General features: G+C 46.2%; 1 protein-coding gene across 1 annotated transcript in view; it reads left to right on the top strand.

Annotated features, from left to right (window-relative positions):
* Positions 1-23,586, top strand: part of CACNA2D3 (calcium voltage-gated channel auxiliary subunit alpha2delta 3) — an 856,401-nt gene that overhangs the window by 431,940 nt on the left and 400,875 nt on the right. The window contains exon 10 of the mRNA XM_034997896.1: positions 23,368-23,457. Coding sequence (XP_034853787.1) covers positions 23,368-23,457 — 90 coding nt within the window. The remainder of the gene's footprint in view (positions 1-23,367; positions 23,458-23,586) is intronic.

The raw sequence follows: 23,586 nt of genomic DNA, 5'->3' as shown, positions 1-23,586 counted from the left end.
AGCAACACTCACACCTCTAGCCGTGATCTCAGCCCTGCCTTCGGAATATCCACCAGGAGTCTCAAGTTTCTGGCATCCATACCCACCTTCCTCAATCCCATCTTCCTCATCTCAGCATATGGCAGTCCCAGACTCTCAAAAGTCAAGCCCCTAAACCTGCCAGCATCCTTGTGTTTTCTCTTTCCTCCCACCTCCAGCAAGTCCTGTCACCTCTGTCTTCCTCAGAACGAGAATCTGACTGTGCCTCATGTGTTCTTCCATGGCACCCTAGGCTGAGCCACCATCCTGTTCCCTGAGCTGTGACAACGGTCTCCTGACTGGTCTCTCTGCTGACACTGTTCTCCACCCCCAACAACTCCTCATGTATAGTCCATTCCTCACTCAGCAGGCAGAGTGGTGCTGTATCTTTTTAAAACAAAGGTCAGATCATGCCCCTTATGTGTGTAACATCCTGCAGTGGCTTAAGGTCTTAGACTAATGCCAAAGAGGACCTGCATTACTGGTCACCCCTTCTGTCTCAGACTTCATCTGTTACCTCCCCCTCACCCAGCTCCAGCCACGCTGGACTTGGACCCACAGAACTTGCTCCCCTTCTGGGAGTCTTGGCACTTGTGTTCCTTGTGCTTGGAGGGACCTGCCCAGAAAGCCATGTGACAAGCTCCCTCGCTGCCTCAGGTCTCTGCTCGAAGGCTGCCTCCCCAGCCTCTCTGTTGGAAACTGTAGCCTTGTTATCTTCTTTCCCTATGTCGCAGTCATCCAGGGCACTTGCCCCAGGAATTCTGTCTTGTACTCGGTCATTGAGTGTCTCCCTCTCACATTTGAGGACAAATTCCATGAGGGCCTGGCTCATAACAGGTACTAATATATGTCTGTTGAAGTGATCAAACAAACAGAAATAAAGAGCTAAGTGTTGTAAAAGAAGACAGCAGAATAAGGTGGCAGAGAGCAACTGGGTGGGGATGGGTTGGCAGTCAGGAAGGGCCTCTCGGAGGAGCCGCCCTCTGAAAGGGGACCAGCATGAGAGAAGGCTGCATTCTGATGCCTTGTCAGAGTCTGGCTGAGGCCATGTCCTGGGTGTTCTGAGGTCACATTCCACATACAAAGCTTTGGGAAGCTACTAGAATGCATTATATAGGCGAGTGGCATGATGTGATGTAAATTTTAAAAAAACTTTCTCTGAGTGCTATGAGGAGAATGGTCATATCAGGTCAGAAGAGAAGCAGAGGGTTCTTCTCTGAGTCTCAGTGCAGGAGAGAGGTGCCTTGGTCCAGGATGATACCATTGGAGGGGGCAAAAAGTAAATGGGTTTGGAGATATCCTGGAAGTAGACTTGGCAGTGTTTGCTAGTGGATTGAATGAGGGAAATGAGGGAAAGAGATTAGACTCTTCAGTGGGACTGTGCTAATTTCAATGGTCATATAGGGGGGTGCCCAGGACCGGGTGAGGTTGACTATTCATATATACTATATGAATCTATACCACAGAGTATCCGTATACTTTATGAACATACTGTACATACAGTGCACCATATGACAACATACAAAGGAATGTCAAAGTAGATTAGCCTGGTCATAAAGTTTGATGGACTGGGTGGGATCTTCCTGTTTCTTCCCCAGAAGGGTCTGAATTGTTCTGAAATGTTCATGTTAGCATAGTTCCAGGGAGAAGAGGACCAATCCAGATAGGTTGTAGCATGCCCAAAGTACTCAGGGAAGAAGAAAGATGAGAGCTGGGTTTAGCAAGTAATAGGACTCTTTCTCTATGTAAATAGAAAATGAAAGAAGGAGGAAAATATTGAAGGAGAGGAGTAATGAGTTAAGCTAATAATAATAATAATAATAATAATAATAATAATAATACCTGGTTCTTTGAGGGACAGAAAGTGTCAAAGAGGGATCTTGAAGGGACTAGATGTGTGAAAGGATATTCTAAATCATAAAGAACTATACTAATGCAAATCACTGCTTATGCAATTTTTTTTGGGGGGGGGCATACCTTGTTGTAAATAAACAATGGTGGTGATTTCACTACTCATGGTTCTCCGTGAGAGACAGCTTCCAACACTGAAATATCTATTGCCATGATTGTAACTAAATTTGGATTTAGAGAAGGGATTTTGGAAACAGCTATGACACATTTAACATTTAAATTTTACCCTGCTAAGTCAGAATAAGGTTCATTTTTATCTACGAAAACAGTTAAAAAATCTCTCAATTTGTTACATGTGTGAACTGCAGTACAATTAATTAGAACAACTGTGTTCATTTGTAAAGAGCTAGTTATGACTTCTGAAAATCTCTGTAGGTTTATAGAAAAGTGATCACCAGTGTTGTGGGGGAAAGGTCACTGACTTGAAGATTTGAAAAATGATTTTTTTCCATTCATTAAAGATAAGGGAGGGGATCGGAGGGGGAGATGAACCATGAGAGACGATGGACTCTGAGAAACAAACTGAGGGTTCTAGAGGGGAGGGGGGTGGGGGGATGGGTTAGCCTGATGATGGGTATTGAAGAGGACACGTATTGAATGGAGCACTGGGTGTTATACGTAAACAATGAATCATGGAACACTACATCAAAAACTAATGATGTAATGTGTGGTGATTAACATAACATAATAAAAAAAAAGATCCATATGTGGGAAGAAATGAGAGGATCACTAGTGAGCGGCTAGGACCACCCCACCTCTGATCTTGACATATAATCTACAGGTTCTCCTTTATACATGAAGATGAGCTGAGCCACCCCACTGCTCCCAGGAGTTGCTTACAATATGCAGGGAAGGAAGGGCCTTACATTCACAGGGAAACAGACTTCAAGGAGTTATCATGCTTGAAAAGAGATTCAGAGGACCAGTTTTTGAAAATAAGGGGAAATCCCTAAAAGGAATGACCCATAATATTTGTACAGAAGAACAGAAGAGATATGATGTTGCAGGTCTGTAATGGAGCCATGGTGGTTGTTCAAGAGAGGAAAATATTAAGGATGTTGAGTTTTTGGCTTGAGGAATAAGCATCACCAAGGTCTGTTGAGTAGGGAGCCACTGGCTGCAGGACACTGTGTCCCCTGGCGTACGCTCCTTTACAAGCTACTCATGTAGCTCATCTGTGGGTGTTGGGCTGCCCTGCATGCATCCTCCTCTTTTGTAGCACCCTGAGTTTGAAACCTTGGCAGGATAAATTGATCAGTCTAGGTCTGCTCCCCCTCATAGAGGTTGATGAGATTTCTGTTCAGGACTCTGAGAAGTCAAGACAGGAGAGAACAGTTGGATGCTGCTGACTGCAAGCAGTACCCCGACTCTTCCCGTGGATTCTGAAAGCTATCCAACACAAGCTGGACCAAGTTAGTTTCTGTTGCTTGCAACCAAAGAATGCTGGTGCATCAGCAAGTGAGCGTGTTACTAAGTGCGAGAGTGTGTACCATCATCACCTTAAGCGTGTCATGTAGTCGGGGGGAGGGATAGGCCCTGGCTCTCTGCACATGTGCCTTAGCGTGGGCGCCAGAGTGTGGCTTCTGAAGATGTGTGACTTGGGCCTCTCACAGGTAAAACCTATAAAATTCCTGCTGAAGCGTGCAGAATATAACCAGATGTCTCAAGCTGTATGACTTTCAAGGCCTCAGAGAATTGTAAGCCAGTGGTGTTTGTTGGCAGAGTTCACGGATTTGAATTTCTCAGAGACCTTGAAAATCATGCAGCCTGAGATTAGGGCTGCGCGGCAGTCTGCTAGGGCCACGTGACAAAGCGCCACCGACCAGGTGGCTTGCGACATTGGGGACGGATGGTCTCACAGCAATGGAGGCCGGAAGTCTGAAAAGAGGACCAGAGCGTCCGCAGGGCCACACTCCCCCGACATCTGGAGGGGATCCCGTCCTAGTGTCCGGCGGCTTGCCAGCATTCTCTACAGCTGCATACCTTCCTTCCTGTCCATGTGATGCTCTCCCCGTGCTTCTGCCTTCACGTGAGGTGTCTTTGTCTGGGCGGCTGTCATGAACACCACAGACGGAGTGGCTTCGGCAACCACCTTCTATTTCTCGCAGTTCTGGAGGCCAGGAGTCCAAGGTCAGGGTGTGGGCAGATTGCGAGTCTGGGTGAGAACCCGCTTCCTGGTTCCCAGATGGCAGAAGGTCTGAGGGAGCTCTCCGAGGCCTCTTTTACAAGGCTCTTAAACACCTCCCCAAGGCCCCGCTTCCACATATCACCAAACTGGGGATTATTTCAACATGTGAATTTTGGGGAGATACAAGCATTCCGTCTATAGCATGAGGATACCAGTCATACCAGGTTGGGGGGTCGCCCTACTCCACTACAACCCTATTGTAACTAATTCCATCTGCAGCGACCCTCGTACGTAAGGCTGTGAGGTAGTGGGGTGAGCACTTCCGCATATCTCTTTCGAGGGACGCCGTTCAACCTCTAATACTGGTTGAAGCTCCTCACGGTTACAAGGAGTTTCAAGCTCTTCACCATGTACCTGTCCCGGTGAGGACACACCTTCTAAGCTCATTCAGTACCAGCCTCTTTCGTTCATACTAGTTTAAACCTACCCTTTACCGTAGGACCCAGCGAGCCCACTTACGGGTGCGTGCCCCAGAGAAATGAAAACGTACATCCAGAAAAACCTGTTGATGAGTGTTCATAAGAGTTTTCATTATAATTGCCCAAACTGGAACCAACCCAAATGTCCTTCAGCAGGCTAAAGAATAAACAAATGTCAGTCCTTCCATACAGTGGAATGAAAAGGAAGGCCTGTGGATACATCTGACAACGTGGATAGATGGATAGTAAGTTGATTATGTTGCTGAAAAGAAACGGTCTTCCAAGGTTACGTACTGTGGTGCTTGCTTCGGCAGCACATATACCAAGGTTACGTACTGTGTGATTTCCTTTGTATGACATTCTCAAAATAAAATCATAGTGATAGAGAACCATCAGTGGTTGCCAGAGGTTAGGAGAGAGGGAAGGATGGAAAGCTCAAGGGCCGGCACCAGGGATTTTGTTTGTGGTGGTGAGACAGCTCTGTATCCTGAGTATGGTGGTGATTACAAGAGTTTATTCATGTGATAAAGTTCCATAAAGCTATACAATCAATAAAAATAATGCATGTAAAAACTGATGAACCCCAAATAAAGTCTGTGGTTTAGTTTAATAGTATTATCCTTCTTGTCCATTCCCTGATTTCGATAATTGTATGGGACAGATACTATCATTGGGGGAAGCTGGGGGAGGCTATGGAAACTCTTTATTACTAGTTTTTGCAACTTGCATGTGTGTCTGTGATTATTTAAAAGTAAAAATATTTTTAAAATGTCCTTAATAGCAGCTAACAATTTCTGAATATTTACTAGTCTCAGGCCTTTTGCTCAGTACCTAACATCTATAATCTCACTTGACCTTCCCAAACAGCCCGGGCTGGTATGTTCTGTTTTCCTCATTTATTGGCGAGGAGACTTTACCAACATTGTACACACAATAACAGGGAACAGGATTTTGAATACAGGTGGCCTGGCTCCAGAATCTGTTCACTTAACTAGGTTCTTCCTCCCTTATCAGACTTTGAGATACAAACACCAGTTCAGACCACACTGTGAGTAAACCACGTTGTGGAGCATCTCAGTGGTGTTGCTGAAAGATGTGGGTTTTGCCCTTGGTGCGATGAACATGGCTCTTGCAGACTTTAAAGTGTCTTGTACAAATTTCTTTTCACAACAAAGAAATAAGAATGCATAATAAAAAGTGCTTAATCTATCATAGACATGCATTATTAGAGACCCCCTTGCCATGGAAGCAGCTTGTTGGGACTAGGGGACTAAGCAGTGTAGGGAAGGGAAAGGAGCCCTTGACGTTGAGGTTGTTGAGTTGTGATCTAGGCTCTGATATTTGCTGGTGACCATGAGCAACTTACTTAACCTCTCTGGTCTGTTTTCTTGCCTGCAAAACAGAGACCTATGCCCCTTGACTGAGCAGTTGGAAGAGCGTAACGGATTGAATTGTGTTTCCCTAAAGTCCATATGTTGAAGCCCTAACTCCCAGTGTAACTATATTTTCAGATGGGGCTTTTAAAGAGGTAATTAAAATAATTAAATGAAGTCATGCGAGTGGGACCATAATCTGCTATGAGGGCTGTCCTTATACGAGGAGGAAGAGACATAGGGATGCACGCACAGAGAAGAGGCCACGTGAGGACACAGCAAGAAGGCACCAGCAGCAAGCCAACATGAGTGGCCCCAGGAGAATCCAGCCTTGCTCACACATTGATCGAGGACTTCCAACCTCCACACCCACAACTGTGTGAAAATACACTTTTGTTACTGAAGCCGCCCAGTCTGTGGTCCTTTGTCACGGCAGCCCCTGACCTGTATTTTCCCACCACCATCAAGCGGCTCTCCAGGTCTCACTGGACACTGATTGGGTCCCACAGATTTCACTCTGCTCTCATACTGTCTATAAGAGATAGCCTCAGATCCCTTAGGTTAAGGCTCTGTCCCATAAGACTGCCCACCCCACCCCCACTCCGCTCCGTTCAGACACCGGTTTGCAAGTCCAGGTTGGACCTGTGCTTCTGACCGACTGGCCAGAAAGCAAAGGTTCCCATGACACCTACCTTGGATTCATTTAATTTGCTAGAGTAGTTCACAGGACTCAGAGAAACAGCTTATTTACTAGATTACTGGTTATAAAGGATATCACTCAGGAGCAGCCAGATGGAAGAGATGTACAGGGCCAAGTGTGTGGGAAGGGGATGTAGAACTTTCATGCCCCCCACCTCTCTCTCTCTCTCTCTCTCTGGGGATGCCACTCTCCCCGCACCTCCATGTGATCACCAACTCAGAAGTGCACCAAATCTTATCCTTTTGTGCTTTCATGGAGGACTCATTATATAGGTACACTTAATTAAGTAACTGGCTATTGGTGATTGAACTGGAGGTCTTGGGGGTGGGAGGGTTGAAGTTCCAATGTTCTAATGTCGGTTGGTTTCCCTGACAACCAGCCCCCATCTTTTGGGGCTTTCCAAAAGATGCCACGTTAGCATAAACTCTCAGGTGTGGTTGAAAGGGGCTTGTAATGAAGAACAAAAGGATGCTCCTTTTACCTTGTAGCTCTTATCACATAGGAAATCCCAAGGACTTTAGGAGATCTATGCCAAAAAAGGCAATAATGAATGAAGATCAAATATATATTTCTTACTATAAGTCACAATATCACAGAGCCCTAGCAAACAAATACAGAGGATAACTCAGATAGGATCTGAAAGTGTTAGAAAAGTCTTAAGCACTGATTGTATATCAGATAAGGAGGGTGGCATGGAAATCTAGCATCCGATTGTGTTCGTAGCAAATCTGTACCATGCTTCCCCCCAACACACACCTTTTTTAAATTGTCCAAGCCAGTGTGTCTTAAAAATATATTTGAGGAAACAGTAGTTCCACAATGAGACATGAATAGATGTGCTGATGGGGAACAGGGAAGAGGAGGAATGACAGATTAAATATATTTAAGTAAACTTCTTTGCTGTAGGACTGCCCAGAGCCTTTTAAAGATTTATTTTTTTTATTTTAGAGAGAGGATGAGTGAGTGCAGGGCAGGGTGGGGTGTTAGAGGGAGGAGGAGGGAGACAATCTCAAGCAGACTCCCCGCTGAGCATGGAGCCCTGGGTGGGGCTTGATTTCACAACCCTGAGATCATGACCTGAACCAAAAATCAGGAGTCAGATGCTCAACCAACTGAGCCACCCAGGTGCCCCTAAAGCAGCAGATTTTAATCAGCAGTGCATAGAATAATCACATATACTTTTAAAAAGTCTATTTCCATGCCCTGCCCACCTCAAGATTCTGATCCAGTGCAGGCTGCGTGATAGACTTTAACACAGGCTTGTTTGACCCTGCTGCATTTGAGAGACTAGATGTGACTCTCTGGCTTTTATGTTCCAGAGTTTTCCAGGGCCCACATTTAGATCTTCCTCTAATACGTAACTTTCTAATACCTCTAATACCTAAATTTCATAGTTTCTCCTTCACCAAAAAGTCGTGTTGCCCTTTTTTGCAAGTATGCGGTCATGATGCATAGGACTTCCCCGTCTCATCCTAGAACCCAAGGAAGTGTGTGTAGGTGAGGGTTGCATCTGGAGACCTGATCACACGGCTTGGCCAAGCCTCTTGCAGGAATAACCTTCGAGAGCTTTCCCTCCAAGTCTCAACTGGGCCTGGGCAAAGTATGGACGCTGCCAGACTGGATTGAAAAAGTGTTAAAATTGTGCTCTGTGCATGGTGTTTCTTGTGTGGGAGTTACATGGAGCTGAGCTGGGGTTTTGAGTCATGTGACATTTCTAACTGTCGACCATTTTTCAGACTGTATGTCTGTTTTAAGAATATTTGAAAGATCATTGTTAAGCAGCTTTGAAATGACTCTCTAAATTCTCGGCACCCCCTAGCAGGGTGGTCTTTTGTCTTTGTCCTCAAGATCCTCAGGACGCTACTTTGACTCCAAACATTCAGCAGTGAAGTCACTTTTCATCTAACGTGCCGACCAGAAGAGGCCATTTTATTCAGTTTGTATGCCTGCTTCTATGCTCAAAGGAGAAGTGTCCATAAAACTAGAAGTGTGGAAGGTTGAAGCCTGGGACACATAGCCATCGTTCTTTTCTCTAACTTGGTACCAGAAAAGGGATAGAATACTCAGAAGAATCTTTGCAGGCTTGGACCAGAATTATGGTCTTAGGGAAGGTTGTATTTAAAACATGGTGCTACCCTGAAAATGACATTCAGATTCTGGCAGGGAGAGGAAGGAGAAGAGTCCAAAAAAAAAAAAAAAAAATCAGTGCCTATTGCAGAATTCCATATGGGAGTTGTGTGGCATTTTCTTTTTTAAATAAATGAATTTCAGCACACAGAATGTTAGAGGAGTGTTTGTGTTTTATCTCTTTTTAAAAGATCAGGCATTGTATTAACTTACTCCTAGTGCTGTAACATATTCTCTGGAGGAGCACATTCAAAGGACAGGTTAAAAGAAAGTATGCTGGTGCCCTCATGGTCTTGTCCCATTGTTGAGATCACTCCAGCAGCCTGCTCCCTCTCCCAGCTGGCCTCCTTCCCCTTCCTCTGCTCTCCTTGGGGAGCGGGGAGCGGAGCAGGCTCACAGCCTGACAACCTGTGGAGCTGATAAAAGCTCCACAAAGCTCCGTAAAGCGCAGCTCCCTTGGAGAAGAATCTCTGTTTTTCTTTAATGGCTGAACATGTCCCGGCAGGGACACCTTTGACCTAGGCGGACTGCAAGGCCCTTCTCCAGATGGATCCCGGAGACCCTCTCCTAGACTGCCAATACTTTAATCACCGTTCTGGTGACTTGTCATCGTAGCTCACCTGGAAGTAGAAGCAGCCCAAAGACGTGGTACCAACAGAGAAAGAGGACAGATCGACTTTGTGCAGGTGAAGTCAGGGGCAGCCCAGAGAGGGCTTGAGCCCCAAATAATGGACCTACTTCTGCTCCTGCCTTTATTAGATTAGAAAAGAGCATTTTCCAGAAGTCAGATGATTAGCATATTTTGCTCTTTTTCTCTACCTGATGGGAATAATGATGTTCTTCCTAAAGTCCCTTTAATTTCAATTAGAGGTGAGTAGAGATTAAATTAAACGCATCCACCCTACTGCCTACCAGGCAGAGGAGCAGATAACTTCCAGGGCACCAGGAAGATGCCCTGACAACCGGGGAGGGCAACAAGTGCAGGAAGGGATCGGGTCAGCTAATCTGATCAGCGCGAGAAAACCTGGTTTTTGAGCCAGTTGAAATGACTGGCACGCCAGCAGCAGCTAGGACATGCGAGCAACCATTGCCTTCCTCAGACCAACAGTCTGTGTGCCGAAGCCGGACCCCGGCACCCCCTGGGGGCGCTGGCAGATACCGGGAGGGGTTGCAGTGAACCACTGTGAACATACACTGTCTCTGTGGCTGGACATGAAGACGGGCAGCGTGTGTGACCTGCACAGGTGGATACAAATAAGGAACATGATGAGACTGTCCTCAGTAAGTAGATCAAAGCAGCAGGACTTAGCATAGTTGATGTTCGGTTGATCTGTGACTTGGAGACATGGGATTTCTTATAATGTACATGCTTATTAATTTGCATTTGTACTTGTCAGGTAGACTGCACATTTGTAAAGAGGCATTTTCCTTCAGAAAAACAACTGGAGTGTTTATAGGAGTTGTATCTTTAATCTTATAATGACAGTGAATTAAAAAAAAATTCCTTTATTCACATGTCAGAAAATTCTTTGTTGGAGAGATTTCTTCTGCTATTTTGTTCACCTTGCCAGTGACTGAATCTTAAATTCCTGGAATGAGAGCATGCCTGGGGTCTATAAAGCTTTCTGTTGACCTCATGTCCTGTGACTGAGGATCCATGAGCCCATTTCCTGTGGATTACTGCAGGTTTGCTTTTCAGGGTGTGGATGGCCCTAGGCCTCTGTCACCTGTTTGGTGAAGTCTGTGCTCTGGTTTACTCTCATGGCCCCCCTTGCTGCTGATCTGGGAGTCCCTGGGAAAGGCTTCTTGTTCTATATTATGTCATTCTGTCTTAGCTCTGAGTCTTAAAGCCTCTTGAGCCTTGACAGCCTCTAATTAATAACTTACTGAAAACAGTTCTGAATGTTGCCTACACGTTCCTACCAGGTCTGGCTCCTTCCTGTCTCTCCAGGTTTATGTTTCTTTTCCCTCGCTGTGCTCAGTGACCTTAATACAGTCATTTATGTGTGCTCTGTTTCTTCCTCCCACAGGACCTTGGCACACGCTCTTTCTCTACCTACAGCTCTCATGTCCTAGTCTCCTTGCCTTTGCCTAGTTAATCTCTGGGCCCTCCCTCAGTGCTCATATGCTGTACTATCAAACTACCGAGTGCCTTTCCTTGATTGCTCTTGTTACTCTTGCACGTATCTGTGTACTCATCAATTGCAGTCTGTACACCAGATCTGCTCTTGCTTAATTGATCAAGTATAGTATGTGACATTTCATGGGTTCTTAATCAGTATTTGGTGACTCACTGAATGCATATAAACCAACAGCAGGCTAAGGATGTTGAGATAAAATGTGTACCGTGGGGAAAGGGAAGAAGAGTCTGTAATAAGAAAGATGTGGGGTCAATACAGTCAGACTTCACTTTACGCAGTACAGGTGGAGGTTAGATCAAATGGATGCCCTTGGAGGCCCCTTCCAGTCCTGAGGTAGTGGAATTTGAGTTCTCTCTATGGTCCTGGCCAAGCACATAGCCCACCCTAGTTAAGCATGCCAGTCCTGCCCCTTTCATAAAATTCATCTTCTAGCTCCATCTTTTATTTTCTTACCGTGTTGCCTATTCCTGGAGTAAATTCCTGACCTGTGTCTAGGAAGTACTTCACCACCTTATTTCCTTGTCCTTTGCCCACCATGAGATTCACACCACATTTTATGCCCTTCATGAGCTTCTCCAGTAACTTTTGCTTCTCTGACTCTTCAGTCAGCCCATTTTGGCTTTTTCTTCTGTGTCTCCTTCCCTCTGTTACCCAAGGAAAACATGGAGGCTGTAGAGTGTGAGTGGTTAAGAACAGGGGTTTTATTGGGCTCCTTGGAAAAATGGCCGATTCTAGGTCAGGGCAGGAAATGAACAAGATGATCCTGAAGATATCAACTCCTGTAACAGGACTTGGTTGCAACCCTAAAGGGAAGCGGCTCCCACTGGCCAAAGATGGGGAAAATTGAGCATCTCTTCCTAAAAAATTACCAACAGATTGAAACGCATGATGTATGTTACAGTCCATGCTGATGACAAAAATATGAGGCAGCAAAACCACAAGTTCATAATGATACTCAAAAAAGAGGGAGGGAACCCCTTATTGGTCACCTTTGGACCAATCTTTATTTTGAAGACCAATAAATGAATGAAGAACAGCAAGCATTTATCCAAATTTCCTCTGCAAATGGTTCCTCAGTCAGCTCAATGGTGCAAGAAGGGAAGCTTCTCTTTCTAGAAATTTCTAGAAAGTTTTAATCTAATAAATGATGAGTGTTGATAGAATTAAAATATGACCCCTAATGAATTAATGAATCTAGGCATTGAGCATCAATGGCTGTCAACATCACAAGAAGACTACCAGACATTTGTCTGAGAGAAAACAACAGCATAAATGAAGTAAATATATCCATTCATCCATAAGTAGTCAGCCCCGAATCTGATCAAGCCCTAAATCTAACCATCAATTTACTAATAATGTGTAGTGGACAGAGGAACATGTTAAATGACACCTCAGAATGGCAATTAGTAAAATTTGGATTCTGAGATACTCTTCATAACAAACAACTTGGTTTCTTCAATGAAAAATTGTGAGAAAATAATGAAGGAAAAACCCTAGAATGAGAGATTTGAGACCCCTCAACAAAGCACAATATGGGGACTTTATTTGAATCCTGATTCAGACTATGGCTGTGATTGACATAATGTGTAATGACTATTATGCTTTTAGTTTTAAAAGTCTTCTTCTTTCAGAGATACATATTATATTGACATGTTCACAGATGAAATAATGTGATGCCGTGCTTCAGAATAATCTGGATGAAAGTGTGTTAGTTACCTATTGTTGTAGAACAAATTACCCCAAAATGTAACAGCTTAAAATGAGAAACACTATTTCACAGTTTCTGAGGGTCAGGAACCCAGGAATGGCTTGCTTGGATGGTTCTGGGTCAGGGTCTCTCATAATGTTGCATGCAGGATGCTGGCTGAGGGCTGCAGTCATCTGAAGGCTTGACTAGGATGGAAGATCTACTTGTAAGCTCCTTTATGTGGCTGTTGGGAAGAGATCCCAGTTCTTTATAGCTATTGGTTGGAAGCTTTAGTGTCTTGCCATGTAGGCAGCTCCATAGGGCTGTTCCCATCAAAGTGGTTGGCCTCCCTGCAGTGAATTATCCAATAGAGATTGGGAAAGCAACCATAATGGAAGCCACAGTGTCATTTACAACCTAACCTTGCAAGTGGCATATCATCACTGCTGTATTCTCTTGGTCACAGAGTCTAACTCTGGATCACAGAGCAGTGGCCCTGGGCAGGCCCCACAGAAGGGTATGACTGTCAGGAGGGGAGGATCATTGGAGGCCATCTTGGAGGCTGGCTCCCATAAGGGAGATGGAAGAGGGTGGTGGTGGGATGTTGATAAAATAAGATTCACCATGAGTTGGTAACTGAAATTTTCTATAACAAAAAGGAATTTTTTGGGCGGGGGGTGGTGACAATATATATTTTAAAGACAGGATGCTTGGATTTAAATTTCAGCCCTACCATTCATTAGCTGTGAGATCTTATCAAGTGATGTGAACCATCTGAATCTGTTTCTCCATTTATAAAATGAGAGTAATGAGAATGCCGTATCTTTTAGGCTTGTTGTAAGGCTTGAAGGATACGCTACTTGTGAGTGCTCAAGCCAAGGCTGGTGCATAGAAAGCACCCAATAAATACTAGTTATCGCAGTGTTATCTTTTCTTCTGTCTCGGGCATTCTTTCTACTAGACCTCAAACCATCCACAGGACCACCTATTTTCTAGAAATCCTTTACTCTAACTTTTAAGAGGCATATTGTGATTTTCACTTGGAAAAGCTGCCGTTTGTTTCTTATCTCCTCTCTACATGTGTTTGCCTCTCCGTATGCTGCAGAGTAAAGCCCTTGCTCACTGTGGAAGTGTGTGTGTGTTTGGACACGTCTTTGCTTCCCCGGCTGTGTCAGCACATTGAGAATGTGGACTAAGCCAGTGAAGGACTGCACCTCGCCCACAAGCTGCTCATACATCAGTTCTTCTCTGTCCTGAATCCCCCTCCTTCCTCCCCTCAGTGAAATCCCTCTGTCTATATCAAACCCATTCAATGAAGTTTAGGTGGGACCTTCCTCAGCTCTTGCTACTACAACCTCAAGTTCAAAAACGGGCACATGATCCAGACCTGGGTAAGCCAACGGTCCCATTCCCTGGCCACCTGATTGGCTCAGGCCCAAACACATACCTAGGCTGGGCTAATTGGAGTGTTTCTGGGAACTTTTCTGATAGAAACATTGTGGAAATTGGTCTGGTGTGGAGGTGCCAATTTAGCAAAACAAACAAACGAACAAATAGGGCACCCGCTTAACTTTGAATTTCAGGTCAGCACTGGAAACATTTTCAGCATGTTTGCTTATCCGAAGTTCAAAGTTGATTGGGCATTCTGATATTATCTGGCAGCCTTAGCTCTGTCCCCTGGGCCGTCTGTGCCAGGTACGTGTGACACCGGTGATGGAGGCAGCTGTGTGGTCAGGAGCCTGCTGGCAGAATGAAGCCAAGTGGTTCCAGGCGAGAGACACACAGAGGCCCTGCCTGGAATGCATCATTGAGCCCTTACTCCCAGTTGTCCCCTGGTAAGAGCCAGTGACTTCCCTTTTGCTATAGATAGACTTGTAGGGGTCTTCTGTTTTTGTTTTCATAATTTCAATCTGGGTACTTAACTAGCCTCGAAATACAGTGCCAGTGCTGCCCTGCTAGTGATGCTGACTGAACCTTTGCTGACTGCTTGACATATGTGCTGGACTGTATTAAGCACTTGGTCTATGTTATCTCATTAAATTCTCATTGTAACCCTGCATGGTATAAATGAAGACATCATTGGCCTAGTAACTTTCTGTGACGTTGTGATCTGTGTACATTGATGTTTACCATAGTAATGTCTGACACAATAAGACACTGAAAAACTAAACTTCCATCAGTAGGGGACTGGTCAAATGTTGATACATCCCTTAAAAAAAAAAAAAAAAATTGTAATGCTGTACAGGGTATTTGTTTATTCACAGACTTGGATGAGAATGGATTCTTCCATTCAGACAATTAAATTTGATATCCATATGTAATTAATTTGGCAAAATACAGAGATCATTGAAACAAATATTTTTTAATTGAGTACAAGTTTTGTAAAACTATGCAAATCTTCCAAGCGATTATACAGAAAAAGTTCTCATTTAGTCGTCTCCTGGGGTCCCACGTCCTTGCCAGGCTGTCCCAGAAATGAGTGTTGCTGTCACTGAGTGGGCGAGTGGGGGGGTGGGTCAAGGCACATCCATCACCGCCCCCTCCTCCCCGCCCCGGACTGTGACTCCAGATGTGTGTTCTCGGCATCCACCACCTTCCACTCTGGGCTGTAGCTTTGCATCTGTGTCCTCCTGACCCTGACCATGAGGGGAAGGCTTGATGAAGAAGAGCCCTCCAGATCCCAGGGCTGCCTCTGCATTCCGTTCTCCCTGGATGCTGACTCTAAATACTCATCTCTTCAGAGTCAGAGCTTCCACAGAGCTTGGCATGGTGCTTGGAATGAACTAAAATTGTGACTTCTGTCTGCTCTTGCACACTGAAACTGATGAAAGCATTCTTCCTCCAAGAAGCAGATTTGAATCAAATCAAGGTTTTCATAAAGTTTATAGAGGATGAACTTGGACCTTCAGAAATGTCCAAAAGATGTGAAGGGTGAGGCCTACCGTGGATACACACACCGTTGCACGGAGTTGGGACACAAAGCAGGCATTTCTGTCCAAGTAGCATTTGGGCTGTGGCTTTGCTCAGTCTCTCCAAGAGGCCCAGAGCAGGTTCCCTCTGATGCTTGATGGGGAGGACAGTGAACTCACAGGATCTAGCCGCGAGTTGTCCGGGACACAGCCCTGCCCCACCATGGACGGCTTTGGTGGAGGCTCCTGTCCTACCATAGGTACTTTCCCACCATAGACACTCGCCGGCTCTGGGCTCATCACTACCATCTCACCTGGCAGAAGTAGCACTTTTGCCATCAAAATGATGTCGTCACTAACGTGACTAACCGGTGTGAAACAGTGTTCATCGTTCACGTCCAGGAGATCTCTCCGGTCTCCAATTTGGCATTAGCATGAAACAGCTCCTACCTTCAGACACTTCAATTTGTTGTAGACGACATGAAGGAGAAACCAGGCCTGGCTCAGCCAAGGTTCTGTCAGTGTCTGTACTTTCTCCCCCAAATTGCAAACATCTGGGCCTGCTCTTTAATACCACCAGCCTCTTGGGCCATTCCGTTTTCATGTTTGAGAAACACCATGTCACTGTCTACTTTTCCCACTGGAATCTAATGACGGTCTGATGCACTGGAGCCTGATTTGGGGGTAGCAATGCCCCCAAGGTGTGTGCCTTTCCTGTAAACTCTATTGACTGGGCACTGCCCTAGGTCCCTGGTGTGTGTGTACCCCCAAAAGATGCAGTATAGTTCAGCCAGGGGATTTCTCAGACTGAACTGGAGCCCAGGAGGGTCATCCCAGCGTTGGGGTTCCAGGGGTGTGGTCAGGAGGAATTATATCCATATTTATACTAAATCATCTCGTGGCCTAGCATCTATCCTAGTCGGGTCAGAAGACAAGTATGGACGCCTTCTGGGTCTCTGGCCGATGGGCTTCTGCACTTTGTGTTTGCAGCTCAGCGGCAAAGGGGGTCACGGGGATTTCAGGGGGGTCTAACGTCAGAATGAGACAGACACCGCTTGTCTGTTTGGGCTGACTTAATGGACACGAGCCATGTCCGTCTTTGAGAAGACAAGTGGGAGCGTGTCTATTACTAATAGAGCTGACTTTGGGGGGTCCTGTACAGGGTACCCTCACTTGTAGCTTCTGAATTTTAGTTTGTCAATAAACATGTCCTTTTAGGGCGCCTGGGTGGCTCAGTTGGTTGGGCGACTGCCTTCAGCTCAGGTCATGATCCTGGAGTCCCGGGATCGAGTCCCACATCGGGCTCCCTGCTCAGCGGGGAGTCTGCTTCTCCCTCTCCCGCTCCCCCCTCTCGTGCTCACTCTCTCTCTCTCTCAAATAAATAAATAAAATCTTTAAAAAAAAAAAATGTCCTTTTAGCCACCAGACAGCACAGTGCTAAGTAGCTAATAAAGTCAAGCGTGTCTGATGAAGGCCCACAGTGTCGCTGTTCCCCAGGATTCTGGGCTCCCGGCCATGGTGAGGGCTGGGTGTGAACAGGCAGCGAGGCACACTGGGCGCACGCACACTTCCCATACCTGCTCTACTCACATGCATGATCCTGTTCCAGGGGACTTCGTTTACAGGTCACACATTCAAAAGTAAAATTATTACGAATTTCAAGACAGGGACAGCGAAGCATTAAACCAAGCACGGGGCCCTTCTGAGCATGGAGCCCTGGGTGACTGCACAGGTCACACGCCCAGGAAGCCAGCCCTGAATGGGATTGCAGCTTTGCACATGACCCCTCAGACTCTGTACACCCCCGCAGGCTGGGCTGGATCAAGGATGTGCAGAGCTGTGCTCTGAGTGTTGGGAGGGGCTGTGTGGCACAGGGGTTCAGGTATGGGACTCTGCATTTGGAGACTCCCTTTCCTCATACTTGCTTGGCCACCTTGGGCAAACATTTCACCGTTCGGAGACTCCATTTGCCCATATGTCAAAACCAGGAACCTGATGGTACCTTTTAAGGATGTTAAGACCAGGTGAGGTGATGCATGAAAGACACACAGTGCCCGGCATACAGTTGTCCTTCAGCCAGTGTTGGCCGCCACTGGAGGACTTGGGTGAGAATTTCTGAAAGCCTTCCCATGGCCGAGATGCTGCCGTGACCCTCTTCTACAGCTGGTGGACGTAAAATTCAGGTCTGCCGAATGCTGGTGACCTGGATGGGGATCGTCGACTGGGGACCTTTCGCCTCCCCCCTAAAGCCTCCTAGCCAGGACCACCAGCTCTGTGGATGGGGGATGGTTTTGTTTCCCGATGTCCACTTTTCCCTTTAGTCCCTTGCTTTTAATTGGGAGGACTCAAGCATTTGTTATAATTATGTTGACAGGAGAAAACTTGATTGCTATTATCACAGAGAGCACTACCAGTGTGGAGTCAACTAAATCAAACGCTGGTGGAGGGAGAGGGTTATTTCTCCAGGACCCTCTGCTGGCCTGGACGTTGTGACTGTTTCGCAGAGATAAGCAGCCGAGCTGTGTTACGCCTGCTGGCGCTCCCGGGTCTCTCCCCAGGCATTAAGCTGCACTAATTGCTTTGGAAGCGAGGCCTTTTCCTGGGCAGCAGTGTATGCTGGCTGAGTGCATGAAGCAAAGATAAAAAAGCCACCCTCCTCCTCCTTTACTGAAATTTAATAATAAAATGGAACTGTCACCATTTCCAATAAATTGTTTATTTTAATTTAGAAAAAAAAATAATGGAAACTGGCCACCTCCTGGCACACTGTTGTGGCGTGTCTTCCTGGCTTGGGCAGTCTTGAACCTTCTGTTCTCTGGAGCGGGCTCTGGAAGGCACTCGGGTCTCAACCACGTGTCTTTTTCCATGTAATAAAATCTGGCCCTCACAGGGCAAAAGAAGTCATTTCCCAAGGCCTGTATTAGATTGTAAAGCTGCAAACGGGGAAGTTGGCATAGAAGGTATTTGAGGTATAAAGTTTTGTAGGACTTTTTTTTCATATATTTATTTTAGTGAATATGAAATGGAGATAGTCTCCCATTCTTCTGTCATCACTGTTCTTTCAGATGATTTCTTTCCTGTACTCTCAGCGAGAGGTCAGCCCAATACCCCTTGTGTTAGGAGAGAGCTAAAGGCCCAGATGTAGGCAGTGGCTTACTCAGGTGTTGAGAGAGGGTGGGGGGAAGTGTGGAAGTTGGAATTCAGGCTGCCTGGCTTCTGCCCGCTGCACCGAGGCACTGATGGGCCCTCACTCTCCTCCCACTGTGTAGCAGCGTTCCCATGCTCATTGCACAGGGAGCAAAACTGAGGCTGGAGAGCCAAAGCTACCTGCTTCAGGGTCTCATAGCTGGTAAATAGCATAGCCAGAAACTAGGACTCAGTCTCCTGAATTTTGGTTCAGTTTTTTTTTTTTTTCTTTCAGAGTCCATGGAGTCTAAATAGCAATTGCTTACATACAACAGTTATAATGTGATAGCATTAAATATTACACATTTTGAATCTGGGGCTCCTGGGTGGCTCAGATGGTTAAGCATCTGCCTTCGGCTCAGGTCATGATCCCAGGGTCCTGGGATCGAACCCCACATCGGGCTCCTGGCTCAGCGAGGAGCCTGCTTCTCCCTCTCCCTCTGCCTCTCTCCCTGCTCATGCTTTCTCTCTCTCTCTCTCTCTCTCTGTATCTCTGTGTCTCAAATGAATAAATAAAATCTTAAAAAAAAAAAAAATTGAATCTTAGAGCAACCACAACTGAGAGTAGAGAAGAAGAAATCTGTATTGATGAAGAGGCTGCAGAGCGGTGGGCCAGGCCCCTTCCTTCTCTTCCAGACACTACCCTTGGAGTACATATGCTTAGGATTCCTCCTTAGCAAATTACTCCATGTCGTGAGCAGTCAAAGCAGTGGGCGTTAAATCCATGCGCACCAGGAGTGTGCCGTGAAGCGCCTTACTCTGGCACGAGCACTCATAGGACAAGTAAACCACTCGATGTGATGTGGTGATTAGAAAGGGGAGGAGGGGGATGGAGGAGATGTAGGGGATTGTTATAATCCAGGGGCGGGGCTTTGGAGGCATTGTTCTGGCCAGGGTCCTTGTGATGGTTGTGGTCATCAAGGTCCTTTCCTTTCAATTAAGTGGCCCAAATCCAGCTAGATCTGGTCAGGCAAAGGAGCAAATTTATTGGCTCACTTATCTGAAAAAGCTAGGCATGCCTTGTTCTAGGAGCTCAAGCCATGCTGTCATGGTTCTATCTTGCCCCCCCCCCATTATGTGCCCAGTTCTCCTTGGCCGTTACCTTTATTCAGGGGAGAGCTTCCTGCCCAGTGGCTCGATGGCTGTTGGCAGCCCCAGGCTTCTTCCCTACCTCTCGGTAATCTCAGTAGAGACAAAGTTTTCTTCCCCACATTTCAGTAGAAGCCCAGGGATTGGGTCATATGCCCATGCCTGATGGTACCTAGTAGAATTTGGGATGGAATTCACAAATTGGTCAAGCCTGATAGATGGGCTCACCCCTTCATCTGGGAAGGAGGAAGAGAGAGGTTAGCCTCACCCAAACCATATGAATTAGGAGGCGGTGGGGGAGAAGGAAAATCAGAAGGGGGATGGGTGTTGAACAGGCAAAAACCAAACACATTCACTGAGTAGAAGCCTTAGAGTTTCCTCTGACTCACCCTTGGTCAGTGGGTTGGTAAGGGGGAAGGACCCTTTTAGCCCGAGTGTCTCCAGGTGAGTTCTGTCCAATAGACCTTTATGCGATGATGGAGGTGTACTTTGATCTTCACCTTCCAGTGCAGTAGCCACTGGCCACAGGGGGCTACTGAGCACTTGAAATGTGGCTGGGGAATGAAGCAACTGAGTTTTTCATTTTATGTAATTTTAATTAAATTTACTGTCAATGGCTAAATTTAGCTCATGACTGCCATGGTGGACAGAGCAGCTCTTGGTGGGGCCACATCACTGGGGATGATTCCCTGGAAGGCAAGGCCCTGGTTTTGTGTAAGACGAGAGGTGGGCTGAGGGTTAAACGCAGGCTGGAAGAGCAGATTAGGTCCACGTGTGGCATAGAAGAAAATGGAGTCTGGACATGAGGGAGAGGAGAGGGAAAGAAACAGAGAGAGTGTCCTTCATCTGAGATGTCATTTGGAACCCCTTAACCTGGGGACATATTTTTCCCATGTAATATGGGGACCAGAATTGTCCCAGGAAGAAATAAAATCAGAACTGACCTTGTTATGAAATCGAGTTGAGGGGAACTCCATGGCATGTTATTGCATTTTCCTCTAAATGTCCAGCAATAAAACCAACTATTGCCTGGAGCAGTCTTTCTGCACATGACACATGGATGAAAAGGAAATGCAGCCGCACATGGATTAAAAGACAAACTAAACGGGGTTGCTATGTTATTAAAAAAAAAATACTGTGTAAACTTGTGTAGCTGAGCATAATTAAATGCAGTTGACAGAAATGACATCAGATGAATAGAACGAACTTGTCAAGGCAGGGTCTGGTCACAGCAATGTGAACTTGGGACCTGTTAAAGTCCAGCCTCTGCAGGCTGCGTGATGGGCATGTCACAATGTCCTGTAGGGTGTGTGGGATCTGTCCTGAGGTGCCTGCGGAGCCTAACTAAGTCCTTCCTGGTGGCCGTTCGTTACTCACCTGCGAGTCAGGTCTCCAAGGGCAGTGATTCTTGGAGAAGGCAGACTGATCTGTTTTGATCCCCTCCTGCCCACGTGCAGCCAGGACACCTGGGCTTCTTCAGATTTAGTTAACTGTCTGGATTTGTTCGCTGGGTGCTTGAGAAGGACATGCTATGTGCTCAGCATCCTGCTGGGCCTTGGACATTCAGCAGGAAGAACAGAGAAGCGCAAAGCTTGGCTTCTGGCCATGTGGTTTGCCACAGCAAGTCCCTGGCCCTCAGCATTTCTCTCCCCCACTATGTAAGCCTGTAGACTCAGATAGTCACCTGTAGACTCTGCTGTAGCCCAGGTGTAGAGATTAAGAGCTCCTGGCCAGTGCCTGGCATACAAAGTACTAAAAAACAAACAAACAAAGTAGCAGGTGTATAGCAGAAAAAGGGAGGCATTAGAATGGGTGAAGCAGACTTGGGGTGGAACCTGGGCCGGGCAGCTAGGAGGTGTGTGAATTGGGGTGCAGTGCTGAGCCTCACTCTTCCCATCTGCAAAGTGGGTTGATGGAACCTTACAGGGTTGTTGTGAGGACACAATTGCATGATATTTGCTAAGGACCTAACATGAAGCAGGTTTCCATAACCATGGCTGCTCTGGTGAGCATGAGGGTATGATTGCTGTGAGGGAGGGATGGACCCAAGAAGGGATCTTGTGGGTTACATGAATATTCCCAGGGTGAGCAGCCAACTTCAAATCCAATCTTGATTCATGTTAGGTCTGGTTGTCTTTAAAGCTGAATCACTGTGAGGAGCCCACCAAAATTTTCCAGTCCAGTTTGCCAGCAAACCTGCAGCCCACCCCCACGACCAGTGGCCCCTGCTGCTTCCTGGAGGGGGCCCAGGGAGAAGAGCATCTTAGAACCATTGGCCACATCCTAGGATTGATCTCTCTGATCTATTCTTATTCCGCAATCAGTTATAGAGTTCTAAGGCAGACACATCATGAGTAGGTGTCACCATGCTGATGGAATGTTTGGGGTGTTGATGGGCCCCAGGGTATGGCAGAGAAAGAAAGCCATTCCTCAGCCGGGAAATCACTAGCCAACATTTTCAATGAGCACACCCTTCCTGCCCCTCTCCCTCCTTGTGACTCCTCCGTCCAGTTTCTCCAGCAGACAAGGGTGTGGATGCCTTTGAGGAGAGAGTAATTCATTTCAGTAGAAAAGAAGTAGTTTTGGAAGAGGGCAGTTGGAAAATAATGCCAAGCAGCTGTGCCACTGTGGGGTCAGTGGACATCCCACCGGCTCATGTGTCCCTGGGCACATGCCTGGACCCACTCTTGCATCTTTGTTGAGAAGCAGAAACATAATGGGCTCCACAGTTACTTCTCTTTGTTGCCTTTACTCTTCAGCTGATGCTGGGCTTCTGTGGAACCAACATAGGCAGATGGGCCTTGGGGATGTCTCTGAAGAGATTTGTTCCCATTTTGCATATTCCTTGAAGCTCTTCTGATTTCTGGCCTGTGTCCCCCTTGCCGTAATCACAAGTCTTACCTTGTGATCCAGTCTTTATCCTTCTCTTTGGAGGTGGTTTGGGCACCTTTTGTGTATCAGATATGTCGTCATCAAGGGAGAGAGAGTAGGCCACCGGACATGCCTGGTCTCCAGAATGTCACAGTCTTGGGTGGGGGCAGAATTTAACTGGCAGTTCTATACCCAGAGTGCTAAGTGCAAGGTGGGTCTGAGCATGGGAGGCAGCATGGGGTCCTAAGGAACCATTCTGAAGCAGTCTCAGAGATGGGGGTCTGCGAAGTTTCCCTAGGCCAGAAGGGGGTGATGTCCAAACTGAGATCCCAAAAATAGGTGAGAGGAAAATGTGGTGGGAGAGCCAGGAAATGGATGGAGGGTGGGTTCCCAGTGGAGGAGAGCATGTGCAGAGTCCTAGAAGTGATCAGGAGTGGGAAATTTGAGGGTAGAAGGGGACAGGGTGGGTCATGGGAGCTGAAAGGAAAGTAAGAACTTCAGATAAATTAAGTACTTTCCACCAGAATTCAATGAATTTTTCCCCTAGAATGTAATCAAAGCTGAAAATGCGTATGGAAGGTAAATTTTATATTGAACAGGTTCTTATGTTTTGAATTCTGAAGGATGGAAACACATTATGACCATTTTGGTCCCAGACTCATTGGTCTTAGTGTGCACCTGTTCATTGGAGGTTGGTGTTTCATGTAACAGTTCGGATGCTAATGAATTCTCTGCTTTGTTGTTCCAGCACTTCCGGGAGCATCTGGACAAACTTTTTGCCAAAGGAATTGGAATGCTGGATATAGCTCTGAACGAGGCCTTCAACATTCTCAGTGACGTAAGCTCCTCTTTAATTTACCTTTCTTATGTCCAGAAGAAGAAATGGAATTTTATTTTATTTTTTATTTATTTTTTTAGTTTTTCTTTCTTTCTTTCTTTCTTTCTTTCTTTCTTTCTTTCTTTCTTT

Source organism: Mirounga leonina, unplaced genomic scaffold (assembly GCF_011800145.1).
Source record: "Mirounga leonina isolate KUSES-001 unplaced genomic scaffold, KU_Mleo_1.0 Mir_94, whole genome shotgun sequence".
NCBI classification, from domain to species: Eukaryota; Metazoa; Chordata; class Mammalia; order Carnivora; family Phocidae; genus Mirounga; species Mirounga leonina.
The sequence above is the reverse complement of the archived record's forward strand: the minus strand, read 5'-3'. Positions and strand labels throughout refer to the sequence as shown.